The 26,894-nt window shown below is 40.3% G+C and overlaps 3 protein-coding genes across 12 annotated transcripts in view; all 3 read left to right on the top strand.

Moving 5' to 3' along the window:
* tln2a (talin 2a) overlaps positions 1–5,607 on the top strand; it is a 96,277-nt gene extending 90,670 nt beyond the window's left edge. For all 3 annotated transcript variants that reach the window (XM_067593196.1, XM_067593206.1, XM_067593215.1), the window contains exons 55-58: positions 1,419–1,607; positions 1,694–1,876; positions 2,072–2,197; positions 2,601–5,607. In XM_067593196.1, coding sequence (XP_067449297.1) covers positions 1,419–1,607; positions 1,694–1,876; positions 2,072–2,197; positions 2,601–2,729 — 627 coding nt within the window. In that variant the 3' untranslated portion in view covers positions 2,730–5,607. The remainder of the gene's footprint in view (positions 1–1,418; positions 1,608–1,693; positions 1,877–2,071; positions 2,198–2,600) is intronic.
* Positions 5,608–10,031: 4,424 nt separating this feature from the next.
* On the top strand, positions 10,032–19,478 carry LOC137184960 (tropomyosin alpha-1 chain-like). 8 transcript variants are annotated; one of them, XM_067593149.1, is made up of 10 exons: positions 10,044–10,337; positions 10,790–10,915; positions 13,094–13,227; positions 13,955–14,072; positions 14,177–14,247; positions 14,405–14,480; positions 14,595–14,657; positions 14,919–14,988; positions 15,654–15,732; positions 16,161–16,397. In XM_067593149.1, exons 1-10 carry the CDS (start codon positions 10,224–10,226, stop codon positions 16,162–16,164), a joined length of 855 nt encoding a protein of 284 aa, XP_067449250.1. In that variant the 5' UTR covers positions 10,044–10,223; the 3' UTR covers positions 16,165–16,397. The 8 variants fall into 8 exon arrangements, with proteins under 8 accessions (XP_067449225.1, XP_067449258.1, XP_067449250.1 ...); XM_067593124.1 differs by lacking the exon at positions 15,654–15,732 and having other exon boundaries at positions 10,032–10,337; positions 16,161–16,516; XM_067593157.1 differs by lacking the exons at positions 15,654–15,732; positions 16,161–16,397 and adding an exon at positions 17,187–18,765 and having other exon boundaries at positions 10,039–10,337.
* A 689-nt stretch (positions 19,479–20,167) lies between these two features.
* Positions 20,168–26,875, top strand: fbxo22 (F-box protein 22). The gene is made up of 7 exons (XM_067593112.1): positions 20,168–20,378; positions 20,634–20,766; positions 21,298–21,382; positions 22,389–22,484; positions 23,975–24,127; positions 24,237–24,396; positions 24,882–26,875. The coding sequence occupies exons 1-7, from the start codon at positions 20,248–20,250 to the stop codon at positions 25,273–25,275; spliced, it is 1,152 nt and encodes a 383-aa protein (XP_067449213.1). The 5' UTR covers positions 20,168–20,247; the 3' UTR covers positions 25,276–26,875.
* Positions 26,876–26,894: the final 19 nt, after the last annotated feature.

Below are 26,894 nucleotides of genomic sequence, written 5' to 3'. Positions count from 1 at the left end.
CTAATGCTCTCGCATTATTCCACCGATCGACAGTTGGTGTCAAGATACGCAACAATGTGTTAGCAAAGGCAGGTACGAAGAAGCTAGTTAACATGAATGTAAACAATGAATGATTTAAAATACTTTTTTTGAAGCATGGCTTTTCAAATGTTTCATGTGGAAGGAAATGCATTCAACACATTTATTAGACTCCAAGGATACACACAATGCATTTTGGCGAGTGACTGGTCCACAGGGCACCTTTAAGTCTCAGTGTTAATATTGGGAGCTAGTGTGATTTCACAGTAACAAAATGACACGTTTTGTTGTGACATTCACAGAAAGGGTGCTCTGTCTCTTGTGCTGTCTCCTCCTTGTTCACATACTCCCATCTAAGTTTCTTTGACCTCGATTTCAGACTGACTTAATCAGAGTCTCTTAAGGTGAACTGCCCATAACAATCTAATATGTTCACTTTTTACCCAGTTTAGTATCCATGTCCATTAAAATTTTACCATTTTAATTTTTCTCACTGTAGCTGATTATCTGATACAACGTGAAAACTCACTGAAACCTCCCGCACTGCATCCACATTAGATTATCTTTGGCCATATAGTCTTCTATACGACACATCTGCCACTCCGTCTCCTCCTCCACCCATTCATCCATCTGTGGTAGTTCTAGATAAAGCCTGACCCAGTAAACTGTACGTTCTCTGGCTCCCAGTTAACCCCCTCCTTCCCTCCCTCCCTCCTTCCCTCCCTGCCTGCCCCCACCACCGGAGGCCTTCTCTGCAGGGCTCTGTCTGATATGTTTGATATATTAGGTTGTTATTCAGTCCCAACTATATATCAAACATATTCCTACAGTGTCCCGCTCTGTCTACAGACTTGTGGTGTGAATGTGTTTGTGTGTGGAAGTGTGTGTGTGTGTGTTTAAACAGGCAGACTTGAGTAGAACTGGATGTGTACAGTAACACTGAGTCTTGTTTCTTCTTCGTTTACATCTACAGTAGCTTCTTATCAGCTGTTGCACTTTAATTAGATGTTTTGTATTTGGCCAAGTGAAGCTTTTGGGAGACATCTTTGTTTTTCTTGGTCACAAACTACATCAGTATTGACAAGAAAATGATTAATTAGATGTCTATCACAAAGTCTCTCATACATAGGCAATGGCACTTAGAGGTGCTGAATCAAATCCATTTTATTTAAATGCAACAATCTAGACTTAACTGTTATTTGGACAGTATAATACTTCTGCACTATTGTTTTAGTGATAAATTGAAGTATTGGAATATGGTTACATTCAGTGAAATTATTTTCCGACTTGAGTTTCGTATCATCAAATGTGACTCACTGAAATGAACACTGGATTCATGTTTTGTTAGTAAAAGATACAAACTCAAGCCTGGTTAACTGACTGGTTTCCTTTCCCCTCAGCTAGCGGACGAGACGTTGAACTTCGAGGAGCAGATTCTGGAGGCAGCCAAGTCCATCGCTGCAGCCACCAGTGCTTTGGTCAAATCGGCTTCAGCTGCCCAGAGAGAGCTGGTAGCTCAAGGCAAAGTGGGCTCCATTCCAGCCAATGCTGTTGACGATGGACAGTGGTCCCAGGGCCTCATCTCTGCTGTAAGTATGAAAGGTCATTTTATGCATTCACAACTTTGCCAACAAAACGAGTTAAACTTTTATTCCTCTGCTTTTCTCTCTGTCAGGCTCGTATGGTAGCAGCAGCAACCAGCAACCTGTGTGAGGCAGCCAACGCCTCTGTGCAAGGCCACGCCAGCGAGGAGAAACTCATCTCCTCAGCAAAACAGGTGGCAGCTTCCACTGCACAGCTGCTGGTGGCCTGTAAGGTGAAGGCTGACCAAGACTCTGAGGCCATGAGGAGACTGCAGGTACAGACAAACTCCAAACAAGACCGCAATTTAGCTCACTTCCTGCAGTAATCAGCCCTCCTTAACATGGAGAAGGGCAGCGTTCATATCTACTATAGCTGTCTTTTAGGCTGCAGAGTTGTATCGTATAAAAATCATAAGTGTTCCTTGCTTTTTCATGCTGTTTTTTTTTCTGATGTTCTATTCTTCCAACAGATTGCAGGGAATGCTGTGAAGAAGGCATCAGACAACCTGGTGCGGGCGGCTCAGAAGGCAGCATTCGATAAATCTGATGAAGACAACGTGGTGGTCAAGACAAAGTTTGTGGGTGGAATTGCACAGGTAAAACTGTCAAACAGCAGTGAATGTTATGATAAGCTCCTGCTGTTTAGATGGCAATTTTCCTCTCTTTTTTCACTTGGTGCTGGTGTATGATCAGGTGTTACATCAGTTAATTACAGATCTATTCTAATCCTACAACAGCTTGCACATTCTGCCCCTATTGACCTTTTTATTACTATTAGAGGTGAGGGATGAGTGAGTTTCTGTTTTTTTTTTTAGGGAATTGAGTAAAATTTGAAAAATATGACATGTGTCAATATTTACTATAATCAGTGTCTTGTGGTGGTTTTGGGTGGGGATACACTGCATACTGTAAATATTAAAGGTAAAAAAAACAATTATAATCCAACAGCTGAAATGTTTGATGCTGTGAAGTAAAGGAAATGTTTGTCTGTTTGTGCAGATCATTGCAGCCCAGGAGGAGATGCTGAGGAAGGAGAGAGAGCTGGAAGAAGCCAGGAAGAAACTAGCTCAGATCAGGCAGCAGCAGTACAAGTTCCTGCCCAGCGAGCTACGAGAGGACAACAACTAACGAAGCAAAGCAGCCCTCTCTGATGCATACGCTTTGAACCCAGTCTGAGGAGCACATCTGTGTTTGTGTGCAGATTCACGTCCTTTTTAATAATGCACGTGGACAGGTACAGTACGTTGCCTACAGTACAGCAACTTCAGATATGTTGTGACTGATTTTTAACAAACCAGTAACGCCCAAGTCTGCAGTGAACACCGTCCACATCACATCACACGGGGGAGGTCTTAAAGTCAACTGCTGCAAAGTTCGAAATACTACTGTGTGGAACTGACTACTTCAAGAAAACAACTCAACATAAACTGCTTTGACTGACGTAATCTCAAAAAGAATGTGACATGCTCGGGACAAACAGTACAGCTCATACGCTCTCATGTTTGCACAGAAGCTTCTCCTTTGTTTTATAAATTGCAGCTCTAGTTCATAAACTCTTAAGATGAAGAACTGATTGTATCGCCGTTCTTGTCACATAGCAAAATGATTTCAGCTCGGTACTCTGATATTGTATGAATGTGGGCCTTTTATGCTCTGTGAAACGTGTTCACATCCAATCCGGCACCTTAATATCTGTTCGAATCATGTAAATCACATGACCGTGGCGTGTCTTGTAATTCAGTGGTCATTAACCCTAATACGAAGGATGTTTTGCATACTGGTGTTTCTTGGACCATACTGTAAATTTCAATAATGGAAGGTTGTTTTTTTTGGAAATCTCTGTAATGTAGACAGTAATATGAGCATCATACTTTCTTATTTGACTTTTTTATGCTGGTATTAATGGGCTCTACATGCTAAATTACCATCTTTTTTTCTTTTTCTTTTTTTTTTTAAGGTACAACAAATTCTGCATGTTCGTCCAAAAAAAAACAAAACAAAAAAAACAAACCCTTGAATATAGGTGTCATTGTGTGCAGCCGCTGAGACCCCAGTACGATGTTTTACATTATGTTACCATGTGAATGCTTTTCTACACAGGACGACATAGAAGGAATATTTATTACTTCAGAGTATTTTTAGCAGAGAGGGGTCTTTCAGGGGCAGTTAATTACCGTCACTAGCAGAGCCTGTGGTGCTACAGATAGCTATCAGGCAAGAAAACCGATCCCAATCCTTCCTGTCTTTTTTTTTTTTATTTCTGAACATTTCAGGTATTGAGACATGCATACATACAGTATAAACTGGATTTGACCATGATGCAATAACATGAATGGTGCGTTAGGGGGCAGTGTTGGTTTCCCTTACACCCTGTACAATGCAAGTAATAATGTAGGAGATGATATTGTATAATTGAGTGCTTATTTTGCTCTCAATATAAAATATAGTTTGGGTAACCAGGCAGGTTGAATTTGGCTACATTAACATGCAAAATAAGAATACCTGGAAATACCTCAGACATCTTGAATCAGCTGAATGTCAATGCGGTGCCGCTTCGACTATATGCACTCTGTGTGCTTTGTCTCCCAGCGGATTTACTTTACTGCTCTTCATTGACCCCACTACATGTTCTCAGCAATACTCAATCATCGCCAGGAGTTCACCTCCAATTCTGTCAATTCAGGAACCAAAATCAAAATTCAAGAATATAATCACTTAGCAATAAGCTCATTCTAACAAATAAAACATTGTCAGACTTGAGGTTGTGCAATTTGCAGTTCCAAGGTACATTTGAAATGAATTGACTACGACACTAATCACTTCTATCTTTCTTTGTCGTCCGCCAGTCTCTGAATTTAAGGGTGCTTCTTTGGTGCGACTTGACTGAATATACTACTTGCTGCAATAGAAGAACCTTTTTGTTTACCGAATTTGATTGTAGTGCGTTTGGTTCCTTTGTCTTACTATATGGGCTGTCTTTCAATATTAAACTACAGTATGTTGTAAGATTAGGTCCTGCTGTGAAAATGCATGGCTTTGCGCTTCAGATGCATCTCTTGTTTATACAGCCACAGAATGAAACTTTTAAGGATGCACTGAGTGATTTGTGACCTCCACATACAGTACAGACAGTATACAGCTGCAAATAGCTACAGACAGATCTTTACTTTTTCGTCGAGTCTGGAATTCAGAAGTGTTTTCTGGCGTTGTATTTTGTGTGTGAGTGTGTGGCAGGGGAGGGGAGGGGGGCGCGTCCACTGCTCATCAGTCAAGTCTGTAGTGTTATTATTAGTGCCTTAGTCCGTAGCCCATACAGTGTCTGGTCTGCTTGAGTGACAGTTTCACCTCATCAGTTAATAGAAGTTAATGAACAAGCAATTGTTTGGGAATGTAGGTTCATGTCTGTGGGGTTTCAAACATTTGTTAACATACTGTTCCTTCAAGTGCTGAACCAGCGGCATCCCCTCTATCTTCTCTCTTTCTGCCACATGTAAGGCTTTTAGGGGATGACGGAGGAACTGTCCGCCAGTCACAAAATGTGTTGCTGTTTAAAGTTTACCATCAGTATATATATATAAATATAAGTATGTATATTATATATATATGAACACATTTTTGTACTGCATTCCATGGGCATGTACCACAGTGCTTCTACACTACAACAGACTGGAGATTTGGGTCTGTCAACTGCTTTATTGTATGTTATGAAGTCACAGAAAGTTTATGGTTGGGCTTTTTTTTTTTCTCTCTCTCTCGTGCTTTTAAGCCTCTATGAAAGATAAATGTGATACGAACATTTCGATATATCTGTCACCATTAAGATGTTGTGACGCATTTCAAAGATGTGGAGTAATTGAAGTTGTTCCATATGTTTTACCCTAAGCAGAAATAAAAAAAAAAATTATGAAGTTGCTACAATAAAGATAACATACAATATAAAAGATATTTATCTGGCCTCGATACAACTATTTTTTGTATTCACTGAAAATAAAGCATTTCAATGTAAGTGTGTCTTGATTTTCTTGTGTTTGATTTTGTGTGTGTGTGTGCGCAATCTGAGTTGCAGTTTGATTTTACACTTCATCATATCCTCACTTTCTGGTGTATGAACACACAAATTTTAGATTTGAGAGCTGCATTAGTCTCACGTTATAGAATTTGACTATAAAACTGTGCATGTGCATCTAACCTGGCTTTGAAGAAAGATTGTGAAATGAGCTTGAGCAAGGGGAAAGAGAATTTATTGATCACAATAAATAAATACAAGCCACATAAATTAATCAAGATTACTTAGCTCCGTAATCATCTCACCCTTCGTCACATCCCAGCTGTCAAGAGTAATTAGACAGAGTTGAATACATCTTTATATAAAAAAAAAACTGATGTTCACTTGATTTCACTTCAAAATATTTTGAAGCTTAAAGGGCATAATTACATCCCTCTCAAGCTCACACATCTGAAACAGTATTCAGTATATTTTCTCCATGTCTTCACAATATTTCAACAGCAGCACTAACATAATGCACAACCACTACTTCTCCAGTCCCAGCGAATAACACAGAGGTGAGTTCTGGCAAGCGATCAAGGTCCTCCATGTGTCTGTTAGTTTAGTGTCAGGACAAGATGGTATGTCTAAGTCAGCACAAAACCTGAAGCTATATTGAGTCCAGGCTATGCACTGAGACCCATGCTAAATTTGTCCGGCTCTAAAATTTGAGGAGGCAATGTCAATTACAAGAGGCACAGCTGCTCCCGGCACTGCTTTTAAACCCTGGAATCCGTTTTCTGCCACATTCTCCTTAAGTCAGTTCTTTAATGCTACTACTGTAGATGCAAGTCAGAGAAACCAAATCTCAGTGACTCCTTTTGTTCTTTCTTTTCCTGTTGCATCTGACTTGTAACAAGAGGCCCTGTTAAATTGACTTGGCTGAGGGGGAGACAGCAAAACCCCTGTATCCAGGAGCTTAGCTTAAGGAATTAGAGCATTCAATTTAATGTGGCCAAGCAGCTGATAGAATAGAACTCATCCATTATTTTTGTCCTAAATCTAATTATAATAAAAGTCAGAAAGCGGGTACAGTTACTGATGACTACAGCTAGCTAAATACCAAGGTTAAAGGCTTCATCAACTGAAGACACTTGTTTTCACTCCAAGATTACCTGCCCTGACTTGAAGGCGCCACAGGCACAAACAGTTTAATTAATTTTTTTCTCAGCCACAGCTTATTATTACTTTACATCTTCCTTTCAATAAAATGATCAATGTCACATCAGGTTGATGGCTGCTGTTACTCCACCAATGGAAAATGACACACCAATGACATAATGTAATGAGCCGAGGAGCCGTGATCCTACACACTGTACGCACAGAAGTAAACATGCTCATCACACTGATATATTTACATGACCTCACATGTGAACTCCGCACATCTACACCGATATGATGAGCTCAATTAATTTGAATCACAGTAAAAGACAATGTGTGACTCAGACGGGTTGAGTGGAGCACCAATGTATTCTCACAATACTTTTAACTGAGGAGGAAGTGAGAAATTCCAGTCTAGACGCTTACCATGAAATCATCGTCATACTCTTTTTTTTTTTGGTCTAGGAGTTGCTCATCCAGCTGTCTCACCACATTTACGATGAACTGTTTAAATAGCATGTCTGGCTGACACTGAAGTTTGATTTAACTGTGCATGTGCTTGCTTGCTGATGGCCATTTTCCCATCACACCTACAAATTGTTAAATTCTTTTGGCAGTGCAACATGGTAGAAAACCCACAGTTACAGAGAACATCACAAACAAAGACTCTGTGTTTAGATTTATGAGTTTTTCACGACAGTAAATCAGTGATGCATACAGAGCCATCAACAGACAATGTCACCTAATCAAATCCAATTTCAGAGCTCTTTAAACTTCACATGTGGCTCTTCAGAAGCCATAACATCATTGTTATAGGCTTGCATGCTTCCATGCATGATGGGAATTCTGGGAATACTGTGGGGTGTTTCATTTATCACACTGTGTCTGACTGATGGCTTTAACAGCGTCTCTGCCACACAATGAAACTTTTTCTCCACTGTCAGGAGGAATTTTTTGAAAGGCTTCATCTTTATCTTTTAGCAATCATTTGATATTAGGAATTTCTGGGTGAACAGACCAATCAAAAGAGATGTTTTGTATAAAAATACGCAATTGATTTCCATTGAAGAATACTCAAGAAGTTTGGTTTAAGACACTTGTATTTGAGAAATAAAATCTTTTTTTAAGCACATTTACACAGGTCTGGAAATGGCCAGCGAAAGGAAAATGTGTGTAAACTGAAGATATGTAGGTTGGTATGAATAAAACAATGTGACAAAAGGTTCCACAGAACTGTGAAGATGACCACTTCATTGTAGGCAAAAATGCTGTAATACTATAAAATTCACATTTTTGCTAAAGTATAAATATCACATACAATGTTGTGTCAAAAAGACATCTATCTGAACTTTTAACATATTTTGGAAGTATTTCCTGACCAATGAATCAAACCCCTAACTGAATCTGAGTAAATCATTAATTGTTGGACAGGTACAGTGTGGCAATGTTCATCTCTCTCTATCCACAGTGCTAGGGTGACATGGATTGCGCCATGAGCCTCTCTGATCTCTGTATATGACAGGCATGCCTGGCTGGCTGCTAAACAGTCCACAAAACACATGGTGGGATGACAACACAGGGACAGCTGACTGTCTTAAAAAAGCTCAGCAGAAAGGATATCAGGCTGGACCACCAAAGTGATGAAATATAGGATTAAAAAAGCAGAAAATGGGACAAACAAATGAATAAAGAACAAACATATCAAGTAGGAAACATCTGAAATTATCACATCATAATTCAGCTAAAAGTAGCAGTTTGTTGAATCCTCTGCAAGTTTTTTTCCTTCACCTGTTCAAACCAAGAAGCATTTACGCTATCATTACTGAGTCAAGACTTATTCAGCGCTGTATATACAGTATCTACCAAGACATGGAAAATTTAAAAGTGATAGCCAAGAGTTTTTTTGTATGACTGATCATTTACTTTTTCTTACCAATTCCAAATGCACCAAAGTCCTATTTGAAAGGCATTGAATCCCCCTTTTCTAAAAGTCAGACTCAGTAAGGGGAGTGGTCACTAAGGGCATGAGGCCAGAGAGGACAGAGTCGAGCAGGTGTTCTCCAAGGAGTAAGATCCCAAAAATATGCACTCAACAAAACACAAGCAGAACATTGGGGACAAGGGGAGAGAGAGAGAGGATGATAAAGTCCAAAGACTCATTTGGGGCTGATCTGGCTTTAGGCCAGCAAGGCAGTGCTGTTCATATAGTGTTACATAACAGTAATGTATATCCAATACTATCCCATACTATGACACTAGTTATTCATTTCAGCCATTCAGCTCATATTTAATGATCTTTGGAGATTTCCTCTTCTTCTCTTGGTCTAATTTCTCTTACATGTATAGAAATTAATTACTGTAGTCGACAGTAAACTATTATTAAACAACCCTCCTCCAGTCCCGACCACAGGTTGTGTGTGTGACAGCTGCGGCTGAACCGGTGGCCCTGTGAATTATAACAGAGGCACAGAGGGGGCTGTTGAAATGCCAAAGCCTCTGTATCCTCTACTGTGCACGACACCATATTCACTGCTGCCCATTTGAGATATAACTCTCAGGCATGTATTAACTAAGAGAGGAGTTGGACAAGCTTGATGATATACCTCTACAGTGAGCAAAGCCTATCTGATTGCTGTTCGGATGTTGAACTATGCTGTGAGGGAGCGGCTGAAATGATCCCTGGAAGACAAACAAGCTGTACTGGCTAATATGACACCCCTTGGAGGGAGAGGAACTTTCACAGGGGCTTATCCAATCACATATATTTGCTTTGTCTTAATAGCTCTGGTGCGCTGAGTGTTGTAACAATTAATTCTTTTGCTGATCTCTGTTGAAATATTGCTGGATGAATATTAAAAGAACAATAAATGTGTTACTCCTGAGGACACAATTCATTAAACTATTTTTTTTCTTTTGTCACAGCTAGATAGAAGCAAACTAAAGTTTTAAAACATTTGCCAAATTATGTATTTTTTGTGTGCCTTTTCTCATAGTTTCTAGGTGATCTCTCAGGGTGATAATTAGGTCACTATTATCAGCATGTTTTTCCCAAATAACCCCCCCCCCCCCCCCCCCCCCTCAGTGGAGGTCTACCTCTGAGTCCTGACACTTTACTTCCTGCCTGTCAATTGGAGGGTTTTAGAAATATGAGTAGACGTCTTGGTGTGAAGGGGGGAGTTGCCTTTCTGACGTCCATAACCCATGTATAGTCACAGAAGTGGTCAAATGTCTTGAAACAGCGAATCACTGAAGAGTTTCAGAAAAAAGAAAGGTCCCGCGTTGGCAAGCAGCTGCAGTTGTTTCCAAAAAAGTAATGGGTATCCAGTAACTGCCCTGCTAAAATACATATTTGACTCACTACAGCCTGAACGAGCTCGCACTCCAGCTTGGTGATCAGTGTGGTTCAGACGCTCCGATCCTTTGACTCAGTTGCTTTTGTTTTTGGTTTGCTCGGACTCCCCCGACACTAAGCAGCCATGGATGCCATCAAGAAGAAGATGCAGATGCTCAAGCTCGACAAGGAGAATGCCTTGGACAGAGCTGAGCAGGCCGAGTCAGACAAGAAGGCAGCCGAGGACAGGAGCAAACAGGTCGGCATCCACTGTGAATTCCACTCTGATGCTTTTGCGCACCGGTGCCAATGGCACAGCGCTGCGTAGGTCCTGCATGCCTGTGTTTTGTCAGTGAGGACTGACTCTCATAGGATCGAAAGAGGTTTTAAGAATCATAATATCTTTACTTTTTGCGTCATTTTGATTCATATTTGGATGCAAGAAGTTGGCAACAATAGAGAACATTTTATTTTAACTATTGGATTCCATGTAGTTTAGCCATACTGTTTAATAACTTAAGACTAGTTGTCATTACTTTTAAGAATATTTGTCTTTCTAAATGGTTGATGTACTGTTTATTATGTGGCACAATTATATATTAGGCCTATTTGCAGACGCTATGAGGTGTCGCGTACTTGATGTTGGATATACTACATCCTGATGGTGTCTGTTTTCAATGTAAATAAATCTCTTGTTTCTCTGTGTCCCAGCTTGAGGATGACCTGGTAGCACTGCAGAAGAAGCTGAAGGCAACTGAGGATGAGTTGGACAAGTACTCTGAAGCCCTTAAGGATGCCCAGGAGAAACTGGAGCTTGCTGAGAAGAAAGCCACAGATGTGAGTTTAGAGCTGACAGCACCCCAGACTGGTGGACAAGCACCAATGGGACGCCCATTGCCTAATGGTTTGACCTTGAACCACCCCCTTTGATCTCCTTAGCTAAGCAAGATTACCACTCCCCACAGAGGTGATCTAATCCGATCTCTAATGATCAAGTTATGCAATAATCAATTAGGGGAGGTCCTTGGGTTGTATAGGATGAATATGTAAAAAGTTAAATTTAGCACATGTGCTCTATATGGTAAGGTCACCGCTTACTGGCTTACCGGTGCATTCCGCAGCCATTCACCAATCTGACAACCAGTGTAGGGTTTCAGTCGCGCATTTTACAGGCATATTTTTACCAGTAAAATACTTGACAGATTTGTGCCGGTTTCAGTTGGTACTGTGTCTGCAGTTATGTTCGACCCCCCACCCCGATTAAATTACCAGTGTATTGCATGTTTGAAATGTCACATCAATTAAGCCTAATTGATAACGTCACAGTCAGCGACATCAACGACTACATTAATGAGATAAGGATGATATAAGATTAGAAAGCCTTCATCGATCCTCAGAAGGGATGTAGCCTAAAACATACTAATACATATATGAGCATCTTCTATATACAATGTGTAGAAACAATAAATAGAGGCTCTTTATACACCATACAAAAATAAAGTGTATTCGTGAATAATAGAAAATCACAAATAAATTACATAGTTAAGTCGCAATGAATAGATATACAGAGAACAAACAACAACAACAACAACAACAACAACAACAACAACAACAACAACTGTCTTGTGCCTGCAGATAAGGATGTTAACGGCATAAAATAAAGTTATTGCAAACACAATGATACATAAGTTAAACAGTTGGGGATTATGATGATAATAACCACTACTACCACTGTGTTTAAATTAGTCTAATAATAATAATGTGTACGCAGGTTGTTAATATTGCTGCTGTGATTTTATAGGGTCAGCTCAATTTACCAGTAGGGGATGCGCTTAAAACAGGTTATGAATTGAGTAGGTTGTATCTCTTCCAAGCGTATTTTAAAAATGACCATTTTTAATTTGAAATAAGACTGTAAAACAATACAATTCTTTTTTAAAATTCAGTTCATAAATTTAATAATTTGCGTGCAAAATGCGTTACTTCCGGGCTGGGTGGCACGTCCCAATCCTCATCAGCGGTTGATTAAAGGCGGTGGGGGGCAGGGATCAAAGTGTGTGTGTGTCGGTGTGTGTCTGCGCGGAGGTAGCCCGGACTGTGCTGAGAGGAAACTAGCATAGCTGACAGAGACAGATAGAGAGAGAGGAAAAAACAGAAATAGCAAAAAATGGCCGGTGGGAGCTCTCTGGAAGCTGTGAAGAAGAAAATCAAGTCGTTGCAGGAGCAGGCCGACGAGGCGGAGGAGCGGGCGGCGGCACTGCAGCGGGACCTGAACCTGGAGAGGAGCTCGAGGGAAGCAGTAAGCCGCTGCTAATGGTTTAAGGCAATTAGTCCTCAGACTACCGGCGGCATTAGAGGCGCAAATCTGGTCAAAAAAGCGTGGCTGCTAGGCCCAGACAGCGGCGGTTTGTGCTTGAATACAGTCAGGTAGCAGGTGGATGTGTTTGAAATTAGCCCACAGTAGGACGTGCGTAATGATGGATAGATGAGAGGACTCCACCCGACACATCCCGAATAAACTAACAGTCTTGTAACAAGTAGGCTAGGCTAGTGTTGCTGCAGCAGCAAAGGTCCTGTGAGAGAAAATCCTCTCCTGTGTTCAATTCCCCTAAGTGGAGCACAGGGGAGCTGATTTTTCCCTTCCAAAATACCCAGTTGTAGCCATGTTTCTCTGGCTAATTTGTATGTGGTGCAAGACAACTAAATGACTGTGAGGTTAGGGAATGACTTGATAGAGGGGAGAAAGGTTAATAAACTGTTCTAACAATTCCTTTTAATGGACATTACCTTCAGATGTGTGTTTCTAGAAGAGAAACACCATCCACCGCTTAGCCTGTTTATAAAAGACTCCATCCATCCCTCCCTCCCTCCCTCCCTTCCTTCCTTGGGTGTGTTCCTGACCCCAGCCCCAAGCTCTTCAGAGAGTCTGGTTGAGGATGCTGTAAGCCTGCAAACATTGTATGTGATGTCAGGTCATACAAATAAACTGAACTCAGTGTTTTTGTGCTCTCCTAGGCTGAGGGTGATGTAGCTTCCCTGAACAGACGTATCCAGCTGGTTGAGGAGGAGCTGGATCGTGCTCAGGAGCGTCTGGCCACAGCTCTGACCAAGCTGGAGGAGGCTGAGAAGGCTGCTGATGAGAGCGAGAGGTGGGCACACTGCACTCATACACCATGCTTTTAGTCCGGGGTTTATGCTGCAGCTGAAACAAGTGTAATATGCATTTTGTGACTTGCACACTGTGATAAATCTGGAGTTCTTGCCAACAAAAAAAGGATGGCTCATGATCCATGCTGCTGGAGTACCACTCCTCTAACACTCCCTCAGTGCTGCCACTGGTGGCTGGAAGTTATATTGCAACAATGGTGCAGAAGTGTGTAATACATAGAAGAATACTGATAGAAAAATAGTTTTTCACAGATTATGTTTTGCATAGTATTCAATGCTGTTTCCACAATTATTGCCATACAGATTTGTTTTTTAATGATGCATGATCACTCCTGACCAAAAGTATAAGTGGCACACCTGTAGCATTTTGCTGGAAACTTAGATTGTCTTTTAGTACTACAAGTGAATCATGCTCTTAGTGTGCTGGCCACCATAATATGCCAGTGTATGTGAAGCACCCAGATGTTTGGTCTGGATAGTGAAATAAAACTATTGTGGAAGCCTGTGTAGTCCTCCTCCACCAATTCAAGTCTTCACTAAGAACCATACTGTGGTAAACTTTCTTTTAAACTACATAAAAAATGTCCTTTTTATAAGACAAATTGCTGATCAGTTGTCACACACCACACTCCTAAACTTATTGGCCTTCTGTCGTTTATGGTCCTCATGACTTAATCACCTCACTATTTTTTTCTTTTTCACCCTCAGAGGCATGAAGGTTATTGAGAACAGAGCGATGAAGGATGAGGAGAAGATGGAGCTGCAAGAGATCCAGCTGAAGGAGGCCAAACACATTGCTGAGGAGGCTGACCGCAAATACGAGGAGGCAAGTTTCTGAGATGTTCCCTGCGCTCTGAGCCCCGAGCTCATCTTTTGCTACATTCTTTTCCTTAATGTGACAGCTGACACCAATGTGCACTTTGTCTTCAGGTGGCCCGTAAGCTGGTGATCATTGAGAGTGATTTGGAACGTACAGAGGAACGTGCTGAGCTGTCTGAGGGGTAAGAACTTCCCTCCTCTTGTCATTCTTCCCTTTCCCCTCATCTGTTCCACTAACTCACAACCTTAAATGACAATACGCTCCGTTATAATCTGTTGTAATAAAATATTTCGTCTCATGTCTCTTCCCGCTTGTTCAACCAAACCATAACACGTCAGCAAATGCTCTGAGCTTGAGGAGGAGCTGAAAACTGTGCAGAACAACCTGAAGTCTCTGGAGGCTCAGGCAGAGAAGGTGAGATAGAAGAAGATGCACGGCAGATAATCCACATTAATAAACCCTTGAAATCTGTTTGTATTAACACAGTAGTGATATTTGCCTAACTCTGCCCTTTGTATGCAACCACAGTACTCGCAGAAGGAGGACAAGTACGAGGAGGAAATCAAGGTTCTTACAGACAAGCTGAAGGAGGTGAGTTAACTAAATCACCAGTGACTCATTTAGTTAAATGTGAGATATCCATCCTGTTGTATTTTTAATAAGGTTTTTGATTTGATGTTGACTCATGAGTTACTTCAAATAAATTTATTGACGGTATTTTTTTAAATTAGTTTTCCTTTACAGCACTTGAGTGCTTTAAGTGTCCAGAAGGGCCCTAGCCAGAAACACAGTAATGTTCTATGAACCTCTTAATGGGGAGCTACTAATGTTTGACTGTGTTCTTTCACTCAGGCTGAGACTCGTGCTGAGTTCGCTGAGAGATCAGTCGCCAAGCTTGAGAAGACCATTGATGACTTGGAGGGTATGAATCTTTCATTTTTTCAGTTGCTTTTTAAGCAACGGCAGAGATTGTTTTCACAAAATGTAAGGGCGTGTTTGTTACAGAGCAGTTGTGATGTACAAATGTACTCAACTATGCAGCACAAGGTAACACTACTTTTCCCAAATTTCTCACAATCCCCAAAAAGAGCAAATTACTTCTTTTTGTAAACATTTACACAGTGTCGGGTTATTTATCTGGTCAGCAGGGTGGTCAATAGTCCTCAGGACAAACATCTGCACTATCTGCACTGTCAGTTGTCTACTGGGGGGGAAAAAACAAAGCAGCGATCAACAGAGGCCGGCGTGATATTATTCACATTGGCAGCAACATTTCTCACCACAATGCTGCTTGGCATTCTGGTACACTGAGTGTTCAAGGCCAGCTAGTCCCAATCAGTCCTCTCAGGGTCATGGAACATGTGAGGCACTTTCTCAGTGACTCCTCAGGAATCTGACACAATATCAGCAGCTGTTACATGCACCCTTCCTATTTCTGTCCTGCCTCTTTTCTCAGTTTCTCTATTTGCGTTTACCTTTTTGACTTCTGTTCTCTGACTTTTATTATTTTTCTTTTGTCTTCCCTTTTTTTTTATTTTTTTATTGCAAATCCTTCACTGCCATCTCATAATAATTACCACACAATAGATGAGCTGTATGCCCAGAAACTGAAGTACAAGGCCATCAGCGAGGAGCTGGACCACGCCCTCAATGACATGACTTCCATGTAATTCACCACTGGCTTGTGTTTGCTCTGTGTCTCAGCCCTCAGCATCCCTAACCACTCTCACCAATGTAGCATAGCTCCCTCTTGTGGCATGTTTGAGTTTTTTTTTTACTCCTCTTCCATCTGTCTAATACTGGTTTGCACGTGAATTAAGGCGTTTTGTAGGTATTTTTGATTACACTTTAGGCTAGAGTTCACAGATCTGTTGATGTAGGAAACTACTAACAGCATGTAGTTATAGTTTTAGTTTCCTTTTGATAATTTTTCGCACCACAGCCACATTTCTTTATCAGTTTCATTCTCATCTTTTAGCTTTTCTGGCTTAGATCTGCATCCCTTATTACCCTTTTTGCTTCTGCATGTCATTTATCTTCCATTCTTCCTTCATTTCTCCCTCCAACGCTTTTGATTTTCTCCTTTTTTCACAGCTAAATTTTTACACCCCTTCACCCCCAGAAGCCACCCGCTGGTTGAGCGTCTTCATCTTTCTCCTGTGCAGCGCTGCCCAATTTTCTGTCTCCTCTGTGTCTGTATTTCTTTACTGCCCTGCCACTACTGCACATTGGACCATCGCTGCCGCCATCCTTTTGTTCATCTCTTATCGAGACCTCTGAGCCGTATTGCTTTCTGTAAAATAAACATTCTTCCATCTATGTCAGCCCTTCCCCCTTTCTCCTGAGATGTTTCATTTCCATTTGTCCCAACTTTTTTTGATTTGTGTCTTCTATGTGTTTAATTTATTTTGTTGAGTAGCTTTCGAATAAACTCTAAAGCTCCTCTCCCATTAACTGTTCCTTTTTCTGTTCGGGAGGCCGATTATTTGGTATAACAGTATTTCTGGGCTGCTAATTCATTCTACTTAACAAACTAGTCCTCACTTGAAATATATAGTTCTTTTTCTCTGAATTAGAGGAATACTGGAATATAACAGTCATGACAGGTAACCTGCTTTGATAGTCAGTCAGTGTGGTTGCTTCTGAAGAGGATCAACTCCATCATTAGGGATTTTATTTTTAAAAGCGCTGAAACAATCATCTTTAAGGTCTCTGGCCTCCTTCAAAAAAGTATCAGTGTGAATGTTAGCTACTGTGCTGCCTGTTTTGGTCTCCAGTATGATCTGAAATGAGCATTTATCAACATGTAGGCTTATTTCATGCTGTTCTCAGTGTGTCTGGGGAAAAAATAATTTTCACACCAACAGAACCATAATGAGTGCTGTTGCTATGGCTAACAAGGACAGTAAGTATTTGCAACAGTTTGGTAGATCTTTTCGGAAATGTGACCGAATAATAGTGAGTTGCTTTAGTTTGTCATGTTCATGAGGTTGACAGTTCAACAGCGTGAATACAAACTTAACACTGGTTGTATGATTAGCTTCAAAGCAGCGGTTGCTCTTTGTCTTCTGTACTAACTTCCTCTTTTCCTTTTCTCTTACCCGCTTTCTGACGGTCAAGACCATCTATACAAGCAGCTTGAGAAAAACCGTCTTCTGACCAATGAACTGAGAGTAGCCTTAAATGAGGCGTGAACCGGAACGGCCTCTTGTATGCTTTCATTCTTCTGAAACTCAAATGTCCAGACATATTGTCTAATGCTGTGATATATATTTAAAGAGTATAGGCAACTGTGTCTATGACACGCAGCTTAAACCAAGTAATGCTTTCAACAAACAGGAACAAAACTGTAAGACTTTCAACATTATGCATGCTCAAACAGTTTCAGAGGGAAGGTCAGACAACTCTAGATTATGAAAAGTTACCAAAAGCATCTGATATTTTTTCTTGGTTATCGTCAGGGCTGTAGCACAAATTCATTGATATCTGCACGGTGCTGTTGCTCATTGGATGAAAGCTGGTGATGATTCTTGTGGCCCACAGGCTCAAAAAATGCTTTAAGGGGTCTAGAACTCCTTTCTGCACTCCTGAATCCACATCTGTAATCCTGTAATGGCTAACAAGAAAAAAGGACAAGTTTTCAACAAAAATAATCAAGTCTAAACTGATCATCACCAAACTACCAATTATTTTAGTTTTAATGCAGACTTGCTCTGTCTTTTTGCAATCGGAGTTAGTTTTTCCAAGACACTAGCATCAGTGTTTTGACCGTAAATATTTGAATTAGCATAAACACTTAAAATGAGAAAAAATATCTGAATTAACCTAAATATAAAGGGACGGAGTGTAATTTGGTGTTAAGCTGCGAGGATATGGTTCTGAATATTAGTGCATGCAGAGAGAGTTTGAACCAAATCCGCCTGTATGGACCCCCAAGTTGTTATAGGTTTTTAACTTTGGTAATATAGAAGGGGACACTTGCTTTTTAAACTACAGAGTTGCCTGCCTGAACCACTGCAAGGCTCAATCTTCTCAATTCTGTCACTTAGTGCAGCATTTGTAAAACAAAACAAAACAAGGAATGTGACATGTTGCTGTTGCAGGACAACATTGAGGGGAGTTGTGGAGGGAGAGTGTTGGTGACATGTAAAAGAGGAGTTTTTCATATAGGTGTCTAATTTGAGGTGAAATCAGTGCTCACATTCGTGTTTTGAGGCCAAATTGTTATTGACTGACCTGAAACTGCTTGGAAGATACGCTTAGCTGTAGGCCATAAGCATCATTTAAATCCATTGCCAAACCAAAGACTTTGGCCAAAAAGAACAATCTTGTTTAGACTCATTCTTTTATCCTAAAACCAGCTCATGCAGTCGTGACTACAGCTCTGTCCATAGCTTGAGTATGATATTTACAGTCTGATTTTTGAAAGGTTTAATATCAAAATGAAACTTGAGTTTGTAAAACTGGCTCAGACAGTATCTTGAGCGTAGGATATGCACTTACTTAACGAATGCTAACTTCTGTTATCGTGGGGGGAAAAAAAGTACAGAGAAGCAAAATTTCTGACACTCATAAGGTTTGTAACAGTATCCAGCACATGTCTAACACTGTCTATTATCCTGGACTAGAGTTTTGTCTGTTTCTATTCTGTGCATCCATGCGCTGTTTGTTTTTATGATTTTAACCGATGCAATGCTATATTAACAGATAAACTCACACGTGCTAAAGAAGAGAACCTGCGTGTAAAGCAGATGCTGGATCAGACTCTAATGGAGATGTGTAACATTTGACTCAGCTCTGCTCCTCTCCCCACATTGCCTCATCTGCTCTGAATATGGCCGGCCCCCCATATATGGGTGCTACAAATAATGTGGGGCTTTGTGTTCATATGTCTCCTCCGACCTTGTCGTCCTGAAGAAACAAGCTCTCTACAAGGTAGCACACTGTTCGGTTGCACACTGTAACCAAAAGGCAGATACAATTCACTGTATAACTTTAATAAGTTTGTATGTATATGTTGGGAGAATTTGCACTTTTTTGGGAAAAATACTGCACATAATCATCATGAACAAAGCCATACTGTAAGTTAAGCCAAGGTTATATAAAAGGGACTTTTTATTCTGTGTACTTTCGTAAAGTTGCTTGTGCATCTTTGTTTCTCCTGTATTGTCAACATTTATTCAGTGTCGGTGATCATGTTCACTTCCAGTTTAGCAAGGAAGTAATTCTTAGCACAGTTGCTTGAATGTACTGTATTGTTCCAGCTAAGTGAAAGAAATGTTTGCACACTGTACTCACTTTTCTGTTCATAATTTAGATTTTTTTTTTTTCTTTCAAAAAATGATTTGGTTTGTTTTTTGTCTCCCATTTTATCTTGAAAATGTAAAGATCATAAATAAATGGTTGAATCAAGTATAATTTACTCAAAGTCTGGCTTTATTAGAAAGGTTGCCCATGCTCTGATATAATAATGGTTAACAAAAATGGTTCATTGGTACCTGTCAGTAGTGTGAAAAGAGAACAGGGAAAATATACGATGGCAAATGAGAAATTTGTCAGTAGAAATAAAAAATATTTTGTGTGTCAGAAATATCTTTTCTCTAACATCTTTAATCATCTTTGGGTATCCTGATCCCAAGGTTGGGAACTACTTGGTTAGGCTTAAAAAGGGCGAAGGGAGATGGTAGAGGCCACAAGGCAAACAACTACCAAACATCCCCCCAAAAATCCACCCTTTATCAAAACTTAAGGACAGTGACGTGCACAGACATTTTGAGAGACAGTGGCTCAGTTTTTTAAAAAAAGGGTACCACCACATTCACTGCATTATCCCCATACCTCCTCCTGATATTGACACTATATAAAAAATTGTATGCCTAAATACAAATACATAACTTCTCATGGTTTGAAATAATAGAACCAGCGAAGATTTTAAACAATATTTTCCTTGTAAGTCACTATTGCCTTTTACATATACTCATAATGTAATTTGGTGTAATAATAATCTTAGAGGCTCTTCAGCCACACATGGCAAAGGCTTTAACTGCCGTAGCACCTCCTCGCCGCAGGGGGCGGTGTGTAAACTCAGCTCGCAGCTCCTCCGCAGCGGAGGAGGAACAGAGGTGAAAGTTCGCAGCTGGGCAGCCGTGCTGGGACATCCCCGACGACTAGAGAGCGAAATATGTGTGAAAATCCGGATTTTGACGCGACTTTACAAGACAGCAAGGCTGCATACGTGCTCAGCAATGTTGCTGAAGTGGTTGAGAGAATTCTCACCTTCGTACCGACCAAATCGCTTCTACGGATCGCAAGGTGTGTTTTGTCTGCTAAATAGTGAACTCGGCTAACGCTAATGGCTGTCGACCAGAAGTGAAACTGCTCTGATAAGATATTCAGGGCAGATCGAAAGCTAATGCGCCAGCTGGAGTATTTCTGTAGTCGGTGTACTTGGTGTGTAATTGCTTGCAGGTGCTCAGTCTAGCTGTTTGATAGCAGCAGGAACTTAATAGCTAACTCTTCTGCCAAGTTTCTAGTAGCAGGTGATGCTGAATGTGTGTGTCTCCTCAGTGTGTGCAGGCTGTGGAGGAACTGTGCCCGCAGAGTACTGAGGACTCAGCAGCAGTTGACCTGGGTGTCAACCTGTGGATTCTCCAACACAGAGGTCCATGCTCTCTGCAGCATCCTGGCTGAGGAGGTGGAGGTAAGTAGTAGAAAAGGGGATGTTTTGGACAGTAAAATGTAGAGAAACTTTGTGTAGGAGGACCCTATTTGGCAAATGGATAATGGTAAATAGAACAACAATAAATAGAACAAAATGCCAAAGTATGGCAAAAACCCTTTTAGTAGTAATTGTAGGGTGAGTTGCGTGATATATACACACACGACTAGATATGTTTTTCAGGTGAAAACCTGAAAAATTTGTTATCAGGAACTGAAAAATAAACTTTAAAGCCTCAATACAGAGCTGGAACAAGCCTATACAGAATATATATGATACTGTTGTGCTTATATTAGGAATATGATTATTTTAACAGCCTTAACGTTACTTATAAAGTGGAAAAGTGCATGTTTTGGGCCATTCAAAGACATATTATGATAAACCCAACAAATAAGATGTGGTATACTATTCCACAACGTATTGTAGCCACTTAAAAATCACATTAGACATCACTAAACACATGTATTAACACTGTTCTAACACTTTATGCACTTTACTTTTGATTATTCACAGAAAGTATTTCTCCTTCCCAAAACCGTTCTTGCAATGGTAGACTGTGAGACCTTCTGGGGAGCTTATTGCAACAGGCAAAATAAAGGTTGGTATTAAATAATATAACACACTGCTGTTGTACTTCAATCTGTTATGTTCATCAATGTACATCTATGTGTCATTCATTATTGTTACAATTGTGGTAGTAGAGAGACATATCCTGTATTAGGAAAGTAAACAAAGAGATGGCGTCATGTTGTTTCAAAACAAGGGACTTTGTCTAAAATCCATTTGTGCAACTAATCTGTGTGTTTTTAGACTCCTGTTTGAAAAATGTACTATTAAAAGGGGCAAAGTTGACAAAGTAGAGTAAACAACTGAATACAATTTTGATCATTTTAATCACCAAACATGCAGAGTTGGGTCATATCATGTTGCAGGCCAGTTAGCAGTAATTTTAGCCTGCTGTGTGTCTGTTCCCTTTTGGTCAGTTTCGGCTTGTGGCCAAAGTTCCTCTTTGTCACTGCACTTGCAGTGGTGTATCTTGTCTTGTTCTTGACATTTTAGAACTTCTGTCATTTTGTTTTGACTGAGCACTTGCACTTTTTATCACATGACCATTTAAAAAAAAAAAAAAAAAATTAAGTAGTATTAGAGTATTATGGCACCACTATCATGGCCAGAACTTATTCAAAAACAAGGCAGGATGTGTTCAAGATGTGTTTAGTCAGTTTAAGGTTCTCAGTGTAAGGTTTATTTCAGTAGCGAGACAGTGAGAGTTGATTTGTAACATAGTGTGAAACATAATCAGACTTGCTGTGGTTACCTGCAGTTTAGAACTGCAGTTAAACTATTGACTAGAACTAACAGACTCCTGCCAACCAATCAAAAATAGAAAATTCAGGCTTGTAAATATTTGAAATGTTTTGCAACACTAAGAAAAGTAAACTAGCAGTCTCATTGCTAGTAAAATGGTGCTTTGCTCATATAATCTGAATCTAAAATGGTCACATAATCTTGGCAATATATTCTTAATTTATGATTAAAATGATAAATATGTAAAACGGTGACCTTCCACATTAACATATTTTTTTTTCTTAACTACTCCAAAGCAAAGAAGAGTCGCCACAGTCCAGACACGGAAGAACTGAACCTGCTTTTCCCCAAAGGTTGTGACATCATGGGCATTACTACACCAGGCATAGTCTGTAAGTCATCCTCTTTTATGTCTCACTCATATTTCTTCAGTTATATATAATATATTAAAAATAAATCCCCACATCCTCCAAAATAAAATCATTGGGAGCCACAGCCATTTCACATTACAGGAGTCATTTAGTTAAAACATAAAAGATATTTCTTAATAGAGCCTCAAAGCTGCAGCTCTAATGGTATGAATATGCATGCTTAACATGTAGAACTACTTGGATGCTGTAAAGAAAGCGTCTTGAGCATATCTAAGAGGAATAGTTCACCTTTCAGCAGATAGGGCTTTGCATTAATCCCCACTGCTGCTGCCTGGTTGGAAAGCACCACTGGTGGCTGGCAGCCACCCCCCCCCCTCCTCTCCTTCTGATAGATTGCCTAGTCTTTCTGGTGCTGTGCTTCCCATTTCTCCATATAATCACAACCCTCCGGAGAAGTGACTCTCCATCAGCCACGTTCTCTTTCCTCAAGATGATGGCTTGTCAGGCTCCCATCGTCTATCAGGTTTAACGGTAGCCTATACTGTTTGTGATAACATTCATTTTGTGTTATTGCAGCTGAGGGTCACCACAGAGTCACCACGCAGCTCTAATTCAATTGAATGAAATCGCTGATTGGATAAGGGTGAATCTACAGATTACTTGTAACTGGTTTCCATATAGCTTAGAGTACAACTATGAGTCATTTATGCAAGTTTGCAGAGGACTGCACAGTATTACAAAGACAACTTGTGATACACCAAGACATAGTATTTCTGCATTATCCTTTATGAATTCCATAAGCAGAAGTGCAGGATAGGGATAAATTAGATACTAATTTACAGTATTTGCTCATTTGGAATACAATGAAAGGTTTTTTGTGATGTACAAAGTCTGTTGCACACCAGGGGTTTAGCTCAGAAAAAATTTAAACCCTGAAATGTAAAGTGTTGAAGATGTGAATGAGGCTGCCTGTCTTATAATCCTGTATACGACGGTGCAGCTTCATGTTCTTTCATTTGCATAGTAGCACATTCATCTGCTAAACTATCTACTCAACAGAACCTCTATATAAGTGCCTATGATTATGTCCTTGATTAAGAGAAGTGAAATCATATTTTTTTGTTGATTTTCCTAATGTTTATGTAATGTTCTGCCCATTTCTAAGGCTGTAATTTGTGGTGTTGTGCAAATATCTTGTCAAATTTTCAGGTCAGTGTTGATATGGGTCTACTTGTGAAGACTGTGCCTCTTTGCTAAAAAAAAAAAAAGTTCTCCTGTGGTTAGTATATGCTGTCATGATTTTTCTAAGTCCCAACCCAGCGGCAAACACCACTGTTGACTGGTGGATCCAGTGCCAAAGTACCTTGAGCTGCTGTTCCTCTAATAGCCACTAGATGCTGACTCCTAAAAACTGACTATACCAACAGAAAGAGAGGAGTCCCCCTGTCGTGTGTAAGTGACTGCATATAACTCACCATTCTATGATACTTCACGATTGTCTCTCTGTGCAGTGACTCCCAGTGGCTCTTGCTCCAGCCCTCCCCAGGAGTATCAGGAGGGGGAGGCAGGCTTTGCAATCATGTTCCCCAGCATGGAAGGTGTCAACATCAAGCCCTTTCATTTTTGCAAGAAGTCCATCTCCCCAACAGCACTGAAAGAAGCAGGTAAATGAAGGCCCACAACAATTATTCAGTTATCTAAACTGAAAAATGCAAGGCTTGTAATGTCTTGCTTTTGTATCAGTTCTTTATTCTTTGTGCTTTCTCTTTGCAGGACTCATTGACAACCCAGAGCTGAGGGTGGTGCTAATGTTTGTCTATGAGGCATATAAATCCGGACCTTTCCTCAACCAGATACTGGAACCTCTGGCCAAGAGCAAAGCTCTCATCGCTGGAGGACTGGTAGAAAGTGTCTTCTCTCCTTCCAGACACTGGTGAGTTACTGTCTTGCACTTAAATCAAGGTTATTTCTCAGCAATCTATGAAAGAAGGTTTGTTTAATACATAGTTAATAGTTGCAAGTGATTTCCTGCAAATTCCCAAAATTAAAATATTTCAAGGCTTTCTCACTTGTGGTTTTGTCTGTAGAAGTTTTCATAGACACTGGGGAAAATCCTGTTTAAAGCATTGGAGCAGTAATTCAACCCAGTATTTGCTGTGAGCATAAAAAGGTCTTGTTGTCTTTCAACCATTTAGTTTAATCTCACATCATATTGAAGTTGGATTTCTGTATTTCTCTGTAACTTATGCCATTTATGTCACCACCAACATGTCTTGATTGAATTTATAAACACTGGTAGTGATGATTTCAACACTTGCAGCTTTAAACTGAAAGTGTTGTGGAAATTAGTGGAAATTTTACAGCTCACTCTTATGCAATATTCACACTCTCCTTCTTCCATCATCTCTCACTCCGTAGCTGTAGCCAAGGTGCATACGGCGTGGTTGGCCTGGCCCTGAGTGGCCCTAAGGTGCAGGGGGCATCTGTGCTCTTGGACCAAGACATCAGCAACTCAAAGGCGGCTGAAGCCACGATCAGGAGGCTGAAGGCGGCCAAAATTCCTGAGAGGAACACCCTGGGGTTTATGTTCGCTTGCGTGGGGAGAGGCCAGCATTACTACAACAACCAGACCAACGTGGAGGCCGACGCCTTTCGCAAGGTGTTCCCCAACACTCCGCTCTTCGGCCTGTTCGGCAACGGCGAAATCGGCTGCGACCGAATCATTAAGGATGACTACACGCTTTGCGACACCGACATCGACGGTCTGCAGCACGAGTACACGACAGTCATGACCCTGGTCCATCTAGGTTGACTGACTGACCCACAATGACAATGACGGGAACAAAGACGACCCATCACGGACCTGGTTGGAACAGCAGTCGGGAACAACAAATATTCTCTGCAGCGTGTCACTCGAATCACGACTCAGAATATTTCTGTCACATTTCTGCTCGTAAAGCAGGGAAATTATCCCTTCAGCCATCAATATAATGGCAACATTGGGGAAATTGTGTCCATTGGAGCCTGTGTGTAAACACAGCTTTATATTAAAACTAGTGAGTCTCACAAAGTTAAGATAGGACAATAATGATCATCTCTTTTAACATTCAAATGTGTTAAAGCACTCTTGTAAAATATGTATATATATATATTTTTTCCCCCCAAATTCCGCACACATTCAAGGCATATCTTTCCCCCTGACATTTAACCTCATGGTCTGTTTGCTTTGCAGATGAGTAAATTATACACACTTGTGTCCCAAGCTATTGTTAAAGTTGTTGATTCAGCAAAGGCACTTTTTATTCATGTAATTAAGAAGAGCCTGGTCCTTCTTCCACAGAATCAAGGCGATCTTGATTTGAATGCTCTTCCTCGTTATGTAGGTTTTACACTTGAGGTGTTTTTACACTTTTGTCTTACCAATGGAAAAAAATAATCCTTGTTAGCCTGCAAATTAATACCATTAGGCAAAACGTCTATCTACCGTTTTTCAGTTGGGCACAGGGAAGTCAATCAGAATCTTGGAGTGCCTCTTTTTGTCCATATGACTTATCTTCTGCTACCTGCTTCCAACTGTTAATGGTTGAGCTTAATGGTCACTTCATCTCTTTTAGCTTCTGCAGCTTAAAAAGAGAAAACATTTATTCTAAACTGTGTAAGTGACATTGACTGTCAGAAACTGTTTCACCCCACTTTACTGTCGGCTTTTCTACAATTCCTGACTTTAGGAGACAGTTGTTGGTGTTTGGAAATTGAAGATGAACCGTCCAAGATCTGGAAAAAAAAAAGATAGATTTGATATTTAAGACTGAGTACTTGGTATTATTTGCTGAAGTTATAAATGGTTTGAAATCTTGATAGTATAGTCTGAGACTAACTACCTAGTTGCACATTTGAAGAAGCTTTCAAAACTAAGCAGATGCCTTTTGTAAATTGGCTTCTGACCAAATCCATTGAATGCTACACAGCTCATATCTAGATGATTTTCTAGACGGCCCTGTGTTGTTTTTTCCTCACTAACAAGAATATCCTGATGCGATACAGGTATACTTTCCAGTATATGTATGTTTGTTGGTCATGTAGTTTCTGTTATGTTGAAAATAGCTGACTTCAGCTTTTCTATAAAAGGTGCAACAGTGGTTGTTGCAAAGCTGTTTTCTTTTCATGAAAGCTCCAATATTTTACTTTTTTTGCCAAGAGTATCTTCCTCCTTTGTATCATAATCATAATACACACATCTCCCCTTATAGTTACTGAAGAGGAAATGTAGGTTACCTGTATTATAAGTTAGTGGTGTTAATGGCTCGTTGAGCAAAGTTGTTTTGGTGTTAATGCACTTTTCTACAGGATGTGCCAAATCATATCTGTTTTGCTCCTTTTCCTCAATAAATTAAAAGCTTTCAATATATAGATTCAATGTGCTTGACTTTT

The sequence above is a fragment of the Thunnus thynnus genome, chromosome 1, assembly GCF_963924715.1.
Source record: "Thunnus thynnus chromosome 1, fThuThy2.1, whole genome shotgun sequence".
NCBI classification, from domain to species: Eukaryota; Metazoa; Chordata; class Actinopteri; order Scombriformes; family Scombridae; genus Thunnus; species Thunnus thynnus.
Note: the sequence above shows the minus strand (reverse complement) of the source record. Positions and strands in the feature narration are given on the sequence as shown.